Source organism: Ruditapes philippinarum, unplaced genomic scaffold, assembly GCF_026571515.1.
Source record: "Ruditapes philippinarum isolate M1 unplaced genomic scaffold, ASM2657151v2 ctg12032_1_1_1_1, whole genome shotgun sequence".
NCBI classification, from domain to species: Eukaryota; Metazoa; Mollusca; class Bivalvia; order Venerida; family Veneridae; genus Ruditapes; species Ruditapes philippinarum.
This window is the reverse complement of record NW_026856363.1, coordinates 1-9596: the sequence shown is the minus strand read 5'-3', so window position 1 is coordinate 9596 and position 9596 is coordinate 1. Positions and strand designations below refer to the sequence as shown.

Sequence of the window (9596 nt, the reverse complement as noted above, 5' to 3'; positions counted from 1 at the left end):
TCAGACCGTATCATTCTATGCAATTGACCAGGTTGATAACATTGGTTAATATATATTGGCCGTACAAACCACCTAAATACTCAATTTAATTTGCAAGACAGTTTGAAGCAAACTGTAAATGCAAGATGTCTACTTTGTCCAGTGTATCATAAAAATCATTTTAAAATTGTAAACATGTTTGATCAATAAAATAACTAATAATTTATTAAAGTCCATGAAAAGGCATGTAAGAAAAACATTGTACATGCATTAAGTATTTGAAAAAAGTAAAAGTTTATGAACATTTCTGTAACTTCCCTCAATCTAGGTGCACAATGACTATAAATTTGCTTACATTCTGGTAGTCGGCATTCTGTGTGCGCAAGGCTTAACATAGCAATTTTAGACCAATAACGGAATTAAGGAAATAAGGAAAAGTTATGTATTTAATGCTCACCATTCTTGGGTTACTGGTCATACAAAGAATAAGTTGCTCGGAGCCTCAATGTTCTAGGTTCCATTATGAAGAACAAACTTTGCTGAAAATGCTTAAACTTGAGCTTTTTGTTGAGAAAATGAAAGAAGATATTCAATCGACGCAACAGAAGGTGTTGGAAACGTTGCAAAGTTTAGATAAAGAAAAAACTGGTCTAAAACTTAAACTTGAGCTTTTTGTTGATAAAATGAAAGAAGATATTCAATCGACGCAACAGAAGGTGTTGGAAACGTTGCAAAGTTTAGATAAAGAAAAAAATGGTCTAAAACAAGACTATCAGGAAATGAAAGAAAGAGACGAGGCAGTTATGTTAAGATATGCCCAGGAAGTTGAAAATCTCAAAGGTAAGTTTCATTACTTGTGCGATTAAGAACATCTGCCATTGTCACTGTTTGCTCAAGAAGCGCTTCTCATTCTTTTATAATTCAATCTTTCATAATGTGTGATTTGGCATTGTAGATTTTATTTTCACTATTTAAACTAATGCAACTATTTTCGAGAGTATTTCAATACGCTTATAGCTTTCAACACCATCGAACTAAAATAAATTTGTATAAACTAACTTTCTTCAATTAATTAAATTAAATTAATAAATTATTTCAGAGTCCGCTAAGCGTCCAACGATCATATTCCAGTCTAAAGGGCTCATCAATCTATCTCCGAGCGCAGGAGAAACGTTGGTGTTCAAAACCACCATGCTGAATGAAGGTAACGGCTACAACAACTCTACCGGTGTATTCACGGCGCCAGCTGCTGGTGTATATCTCTTTACAATACAACTTTGTGCTCATAGTAAACACGACGCCCAATATATTATAATGGCAGAAGACAAGGAAATCCAAAGGGGCTTTTTCTATGACACTGAATCCAACAGCTGTGGTACAGCCAACGGTTTAACTGTCCTCAAGGAAGGACACCGTGTTAGGATTAAAATGCAATACTCGAGGCAGCTGATGGAATCTACAACGGCTTGGAATACCTTTAGTGGTGTTCTTCTACATACATATTAGTAACCGGTATTTGTATTACCACTGATTCTGGGAAATAAATGTTTGGATACTGTTACTGTTAATAGTAAATTCAAGTAGACGTCCCTGTCATCTGACAGACACATTTAAGGAAAATGTTTTATAAGGATGTTTTCCCTCAATATATCAGCTTTTATTGAGTAATGGCAGAACAAGCTGACTTGTAAAATAAATACTGCCAAACGATTTGATGACTGATACTAAATATAATCAGATCATACAGTGAGTTTATCCTAGGAGGAATTGATAAAACTTCGTGTTTTTTTTATATATAAAATAGAATTGGAATGCGTAAAACCTATACACTATAGATTATTTGAGCATTGATTTTCCTATGCTTTTCAATTGAATACGGGGAAATAACACGATAAACTAGTCACTTTCTAAAATTTCGAACAAGTAAAATTTTTTAAAACCCAAAACTAAACATAAAACTGTGACATCTAAAAATTTTAAAAATTTTGGAAAAAAAATTTTATACAGTACAGGGTATATTTATTTAAAATTTGTATGTATTTGCATGATTTTTGAGACAGAAACAAAAATGCCTATAAGAAAATGTCATGACGTCAGAAATTATTTCATTGTCACTGGAGTAATGTAACATTAGTTATGTTACATAGTCATGTCACAGGGATGCAAATTATAATTCAAAAATGATGTAAATATGATTCAATTCAACAGGATTCTCTTATGGTGATTATATATGTGAAAAAGGTTAACCAATATAATTTATATCTTAATATATGTGTCAATATCAATAGTAAATATTGAGCCAAAACATACTCTACCATCTCATAAAGAATTTATGTCAAAAGGATCATGTCATAGTTTTTCATGTCACATTGATAATGCATCTTGGATCATATCATATATCTTATAACAGGAATCAAGTTACATAAATTATGTGAAGTATTTATTTAGATAAATATCTTCTAACAAGTTATTCCTGTTTGGAGTCATGTAACATTTACAATGAAATTCTAAAACAAAATTTTCAATTTTATATATAAAAAAGCAAAATAAAAATAAAGTTATAAAGAATTATATTTGTCTAGAAAAAGTATAAATTATTATAATACATCTATATGTAAATAACGTTATACAATAATTTGGTTTAAATTCTCTATAAAGCATTTTCATTTCTATCTTAAGCATTTTCATTTATTTCACCGACGCGGCAGAAACCATTCGTGAAACTTTTTAACTTCAATTTTACATCATGTAAATAAAGACTTGCTTCAAAATGTGAAATTAAAGTTCACATAACTTAGGGTATTTTCTTATGGTCACTTTTTTCAAAACTATTTCACATTACGTGTCCGTCAAATCGGAACAGTTTTGTTGTTATCAATTAAGTCAGTATTATGCAAAGATTCTAGCAGACGACAGTACCATGCATCGCGTTCAGCTTCAAGGTCAGCTACTTCTTTCATCAACTCATCATTCCTCTGTTGTAATTTTTGACACAACTGTGAATACATACATGCAGAACTTTAATAAACAATTTAAGATTGTGTTTAAAATAAGAAGTAAGCTGCATGCATTTTTCATGTCCAAGTAGGCATGTACCTCAGCAGGGTTCGAACCTTCGATCTGAGTTTTGCCTGCAGACACCTTATCCACAATACCACCTTAACCCTTAAAGTGGTTTATTAAATGATACTGTAACTACTTATTTTGCATGTATATCTGTTAAATCATTTTGTAAATATAAACTGTGTATTATTAAGGAATGTTTTTCAAATCAATAAAGTTATGTTTGTTGTAATTTTAATTTAGTCATTGTAATAGTTGTTGTTTTATTATGATGTTGTTTTTCGTTTTTTTTGGGGGTTTACTATAATATATTAACATTTTTTCAGAAAGATTATGTTATTTGTTTTGTATGAAATCTTTATGTGTTACCTTCTTTAAATAAAGATATCATCATCATTCCCTTTTCCTGATTATTATTATGATCATAATTATTATTATTATCATTATTATTATTATAATCATTATCAATATTAATAAATAATAATAATAATAATAATAATAATTAATATTATTAAGGACAGACTAGTCAGACTGTCAGTTGATGGCACAGACGGTCCATTATCTATTATTTGAAGAAAAAAATATGAATACACTAGAAATTCAAAATATTTCATGAATGACTTACTAGTTGTAGAGTTTGTAGCTCAGTTTTCTTTTTCACTCTGAATTTTTCAGAGGCTTTACGATTCTGTTCACGTCGTCTCTTAAGTTTAACAACCTCATTCGGTCTCAATTTCTAGAATAGTATAAAATTTCACCAACTTTAAAAGGTTTTCACTTTATATTCTTTTCGGGTACAGATTAACAGTATATAGTATGAGTGCCTTAAAACATCCGGACCACGTTGATATCATATGGTGACATTGAGACTGACGTATTTTGTCCAGGTTACTTTTAGGTTTACTAACATCATATTTATGTATAGAACTGTTCTAATGGGTTTCGTTTATATATACAGCACATACCATTTAAATAAATATACGTATATGTTACGACATGTTGATAGTGAATAATTATATTATTTAATGTCGGTCATTGTATTGGATTGTATTGTATTGAATTGTATTGTGTTGTATTGTGTTGAATTGGGATGTTGTAGCTATTTCGTGTCAGGTCAAGGGCTTATAAGCCTAAACCAGGGCTGTTGTTGTTCATGTTGTGGATTTTGAAATAAAGAATTTTTCTTCACACGTCGTTTTAATAGTATTGCATTTTATTTGCTTTACATAATATTCGGATAGAATAGTTTGGTTAATATATACATAGTAAAAACCGCAAATATTATACATATAAGATTATAATTATATGTAGTATAAAATATTGTATCACATAAATTGTTAAGCATATCCTATCTTTTTTGAATTCCTTATTAAACTCGACAACTAATTCATTCTTTCCTTCAGACATACGACGTGTCTGTATGTAATATTTGAGCTCTTCCTTCAATAACGGCTTTATTTTGCCTGTACTGTACGACTCCGTCTCTGCAAGATGCAGTTTGGTTTCTTCTCGACTGTTATTTGTCCACATTTTACAATGTGACTAGCGTAAAAATTAACAAAAATAATCCTACAATTCAACTGGTAAATTCTGTATGTGTCAGCATTAATTAAACCCACGTTCTCCCGCGTTTTCTCATTCTGACGTTGTTGCGTGTGTTTATATTTTATGCGTATTCTTACCAGATAGACAGTGGAATGTTTTAATATTTCAATGTACTATATTATAAAAAGAAACTGTTAAATAAGCTAATATATGTTTTTATAATAATCACAAAGAAACACATCCATTTTATTTTTATAAATATACGGTTAACGCGTAAGCAATATAAATAGAGATGACGTTTATATTTAGTTCATCAAGGGAGGTTAGAATACAATATGCGTCTATTAAAATTTGCAATGTGTTGTCTTCCCCTTAGCTTCATAAGTCTACACGTCAAACATACTTTAATCTATGCCACAAGTGATTGTAAGGAGAGAATAGATTTATTTTGGAAGTAGTTTCTCGATGGTACATCATCTACCGACCCTAATCTGTGTTATCCCTGGGTTTCATTTTGGTGTTTGTAGATCAGTTCAGTAAGCTACTTTACATTCATAAGAGCACAGTTCAACCATCATATCGTCCCTGGGCAGACTGTCAATTTACCAAAACAAGTGCCTTTACTTTCGCAAGGAACTGATAACTTCTGTACATGCCAGAGCAGAGTTACAGTGCCAATGACCGTAGAAAAGTAAAATATACTGCATGTTTTCAATCAAATTTATGTTCTGTTCGTGCATATTGATTACGTTATAAATCAATAGATCAATATCATAATGAAAGAAATGACCTGGAAGCTGTGCAATCATCTATATTTTAAGATTTTTATTTATTTCTTAATTTCAGATTATGTTTGAAACATTTAATACACCTGCCTTTTATGTATCTATCCAAGCTGTACTCTCACTGGTCGCCTCTGGTCGGACTACAGGGGTTGTGTTCGACTCCGGTGATGGCGTTTCACATGTTGTGCCGATACATGAAGGTACCTAGCTCTAGAATGAATGCTTCTTCTCTGTTACCTATAACAAAATTTCAACAATAAAAAATGAATCGTTTTTGTCCAACTATTTTGTGTAAAAGAAGAACAAACAATTTGTTTTAACAGTGATCCAGTTATTGATACATTACGTGTCATGTTTAGTTTGGAGAAAAATACTGTACAAATGGTAAAACAAGTTAACAGTATAATTAACTTAACATGTTCATCACGACTAGAATAATTACTGTAATAGGAATAATAATAAGAACTATATCCAAACAGATAAAAATCGCATACATTATAATTTTTGATTACTTATGTTTTAGTATTTTATCTGTATGTTTAACCTTTTATTCGTATATTCCCATTTCTTTTTCGACTATTACATCTTTTATTACATTGTTGACAGGCTATGCCTTACCACATGCCATCAAGAGCGCCGGCCTTGCAGGTAGAGAGACCTGACTAAATATACGAGAGACGGTCAGAAAATATCCAGACTTTTCATGCTCCTCTCTTTCCACGTGCAGCTATATTCACACATTATATATTGGTGAAAAACTACATTAATTCGCCAATAACGTGGTCAGTTTATTTTCAATGATAGTTGAAAGTATTATGCTCTCTGATATATGATATATGATAGGTGTTTCGTCTGTCATGGACTCTTTGTTAGAGGAACAACGCCCTGTAATAAAGTTTCTGGTTGCAGAAGGTGAAAAGCCCAGCAACATCTTTCAGAGACTTAAAAAAAGATTTTCTGATAAATGTGTGTCACGTTCAACCTTCTACAACTGGGTTTCTCAGTTTCGTGAAGGCAGAACAAGAGTTTGTGACAGGCCTAGGACTGGGTGGCCAGCTGAGGCGGTGACCCCAACAATGGTAGCAAATGTTAAAGCTTTTGCTAACAAAAATCGTCGAGTAACTTTGGAGGAGGAAGCCAACAAGTTTAGCATCGGTGAGGCATCGGCACACAAGATTTTACACGAACACCTAAGCATGAGCAAGGTAAGTGCCAGGTGGGTGCCTAGACAGCTGTCCGCAGATCAAAAGGCAACCAGAGTAACCAATGCAAAAGAACATTTAAGTCGTTTTAATCGTGAAGGAGATAAGGTTTTGAACCGCATTATCACTGGAGATGAGATGTGGGTTCATTATTCCGAACCTGAGACAAAAGCTCAGTCAAAGCAGTGGAAACGAGCTGGTTCTCCACCTCCTAAAACATTTAAGCTGTCTCCTTCGGCTGGCAAAGTCATGCTTGTTGCCGTTTGGGATTCACGAGGAATGATACTTACTCATTTTATGCCAAAAGGTCAAACTGTCACCACCAAGTACTATTCTGAAGTAATTCTGAAAAATCTCAGACGAAAGCTGAAGCAAATGCGTCCCAGGTTAGCACAGAAAAATGTCCTCCTTCTTCACGATAACGCCCCCTCCCATACCGCCGCAGCTACAGTGGAGGTTATCAACTCTTACAAATGGCAATTGTTGTCTCATCCTCCTTATAGCCCAGACCTCGCCCCCTGTTACTTTTATTTGTTTCCAGAACTGAAAAAATTGCTTGCTGGAAAGAAATATATGACCAGGGCGGCTTTGATATCTGCTGTTACACAATACCTAAAACATAGGTCTACGTCATTGTTCACAGCGGAAATACAAAAGCTCCCACGAAGATGGCAAAAGTGCGTAGACGTAAGTGGAGAATATTTTGAAAAAGAGTATAAAGATTTTTTTTATAAAAAGTTGAATGGTTTTCGAGAACGAGTCAAAAGTCCGGATATTTTCTAACTTCCCCTCGTATGTGCAAAATTGTCCATGAACGTGGATATAACTTCATAAACTCAGGTAATATTCAGATTCAAATTATTTCTGTTGTTGTTGAAAATATACATTTTAGACTTTTAAAATTATATCTTTTTTATAATAAAACGATTCAATCAAGTCATTTTACTCGGTCTGAGAGACAAACAAGAGATACAAGTAAATCGTGAATATAAATGATAAATTCATCTCTATTTATAAATCTAAAATCTTATGAAAAGAAAATGCATTGTGTATACGCATTAAACGAACTTCGTGTCAGAGGTGATACGACTTAGCCAGCAGCAGCAGGCTTCTACTTTTGTTATATTAATTCTATTAAATTATGTTTTAGCTGAGATGGAGATTGTTAGAGACATAAAGGAAAAGCTGGCATATGCCGCTTTAGATTTTGAACAGGAAATGAATACGTCTGCAAATTCTTCACAGATTGAAAAATCGTATGAACTACCCGATGGTCAAGTTGTAACCATTGGTAACGAAAGATTCCGGTGTGTAGAGAGTATGTTCCAGCCATCATTCTTAGGTAGGATTCTTGAACGCTATTCACATTTAAATAAGTCAATTATTATTAAGAACGGAAATATATTTACAGAAGAATGTTAATTATAGTCTTTTTTTCTCTGCATTTTATTTCTTTGTAAAATTCTCACAAAATTATATATATTTCATGTAAATCTATCATTTTAGGACTAGAACAGCCAGGTATCAGTGAACTTGTGTACAACTCTGTTATGATGTCAGACATTGACATCAGGAAAGATCTGTATGCAAACTGTGTTCTGTCTGGAGGCTCAACCATGTTTCCAGGTAATTAATCGTCACTTCTCAAATTGTTAAAAGTTCTGCAATAAATATAGACTTGAAAAATACATACACAAAATATAATTATACGTGTATATATTATATATCATCAAATTATTGTAGATCTAGATGTTTTTCTCATGTCTTCAATTTGTTAATGATTTAATAATAAGAACATTTCTAAAACAGTAAAATTAGGCACATCAAATTCTTTACCTTCATTGATTTTTGTTGCTATTTCTTCAGGAATGGCTGACAGAATGAAGAAAGATTTAGACGCTCTTGTACCTTCCACGATGAAAGTGAAGGTCATTGCGCCACCAGAACGGAAGTACTCAGTGTGGATTGGAGGCTCGATTTTAGCGTCATTATCAACCTTCTCTCAGATGTGGATCAGCAAACAAGAATATGACGAGTGCGGACCTTCCATTGTTCACCGGAAATGTTTCTAAAAGTTTTTATTCAGATACGATTTATTATATCTAATACGAACACGTGTACATTAACTATCAGTATGTGTATGAATTTCGTGCAGTCAATATAAAGTTTTCGTGCTAGGTAAAATACGCGATAAAGTATAATTGCTAATTGTGCCAATGGATGAATGACAAATGAATAGTTGAAAGATGACACATTTGACTGAGTTGTTGGCTTAATATAATTTATGGCATAATTCAAGTGACTTTTAATACCACCAACCAGAAACACTTTTTAACTGTCGCTATTTCGAATTAAACTTAATTTAGTGTTTGAAAATAACCGTTGACTGTAAACAAAAGTTACCTTACATAACATGTTTGTATTTCATAGATTATAAAACAGAAGAGTCCTTCATTATTTGACACTGCTGGTCATTTCGGTTCTTAAATCAAACTTTCGTAGAGTTGTTGTATTAATTTATTGATGGTACGAAATTTCTTGTTATACATTTGAATGCTATTTAAGGGGATTCCACTGAGGTTCTTTTCTTTTACTTGATGGGAACGGAAATAATATTTTCCCCGAAATTTGTGTACCATTTGATGGAGGTCTGAACCAACTACTTGCAATATTCAGGTCATTCTCTCACCTCGTTATTTCAGATAAATCATTTTTACTGCGCAAAATGACCCAAAAAGGAAAAGCGTTGTTCACCCAATTCGGGCCTAAAATTGCCTTTATCGGTGCAAAAAAAGAATAAAAATCAAATGTTATTTTTTATATTTTGAGGCTTTTTTACCCTCAGCGGAGCTCCTTTCAATTTGTAATATAATTATATTTTGATTTAATACATAGTCTATCGTAATCACTTTCAGTATTCAAGATATAGAGACATTATGTTTGTATATATGATATGTTTGAGTTCTCATGTTTTATCAAAAGAAAATTATAATGCATTATTTATTTTGTAAATACTCTCAAG

The 9596-nt window shown here is 32.5% G+C and overlaps 3 protein-coding genes across 4 annotated transcripts; 2 read left to right on the top strand and 1 right to left on the bottom strand.

Moving 5' to 3' along the window:
- Positions 1-331: 331 nt before the first annotated feature.
- LOC132746294 (EMILIN-2-like) lies at positions 332-1500 on the top strand. Of its 2 annotated transcripts, XM_060735399.1 has the most exons (3): positions 332-587; positions 696-819; positions 1079-1500. In XM_060735399.1, the coding sequence occupies exons 1-3, from the start codon at positions 420-422 to the stop codon at positions 1483-1485; spliced, it is 699 nt and encodes a 232-aa protein (XP_060591382.1). In that variant the 5' UTR covers positions 332-419; the 3' UTR covers positions 1486-1500. The 2 variants fall into 2 exon arrangements, with proteins under 2 accessions (XP_060591382.1, XP_060591381.1); XM_060735398.1 differs by having other exon boundaries at positions 332-819.
- A 1197-nt stretch (positions 1501-2697) lies between these two features.
- LOC132746295 (uncharacterized) lies at positions 2698-4572 on the bottom strand. The gene is made up of 3 exons (XM_060735400.1): positions 4372-4572; positions 3668-3778; positions 2698-2975 (listed from the first exon to the last, which is right to left on the bottom strand). The coding sequence occupies exons 1-3, from the start codon at positions 4570-4572 to the stop codon at positions 2829-2831; spliced, it is 459 nt and encodes a 152-aa protein (XP_060591383.1). The 3' UTR covers positions 2698-2828.
- Positions 4573-5412: 840 nt separating this feature from the next.
- LOC132746293 (actin, cytoskeletal 3-like) lies at positions 5413-8648 on the top strand. The gene is made up of 5 exons (XM_060735397.1): positions 5413-5572; positions 5979-6029; positions 7635-7916; positions 8081-8200; positions 8441-8648. The coding sequence occupies exons 1-5, from the start codon at positions 5437-5439 to the stop codon at positions 8644-8646; spliced, it is 795 nt and encodes a 264-aa protein (XP_060591380.1). The 5' UTR covers positions 5413-5436; the 3' UTR covers positions 8647-8648.
- The last annotated feature ends 948 nt before the right edge of the window (positions 8649-9596 follow it).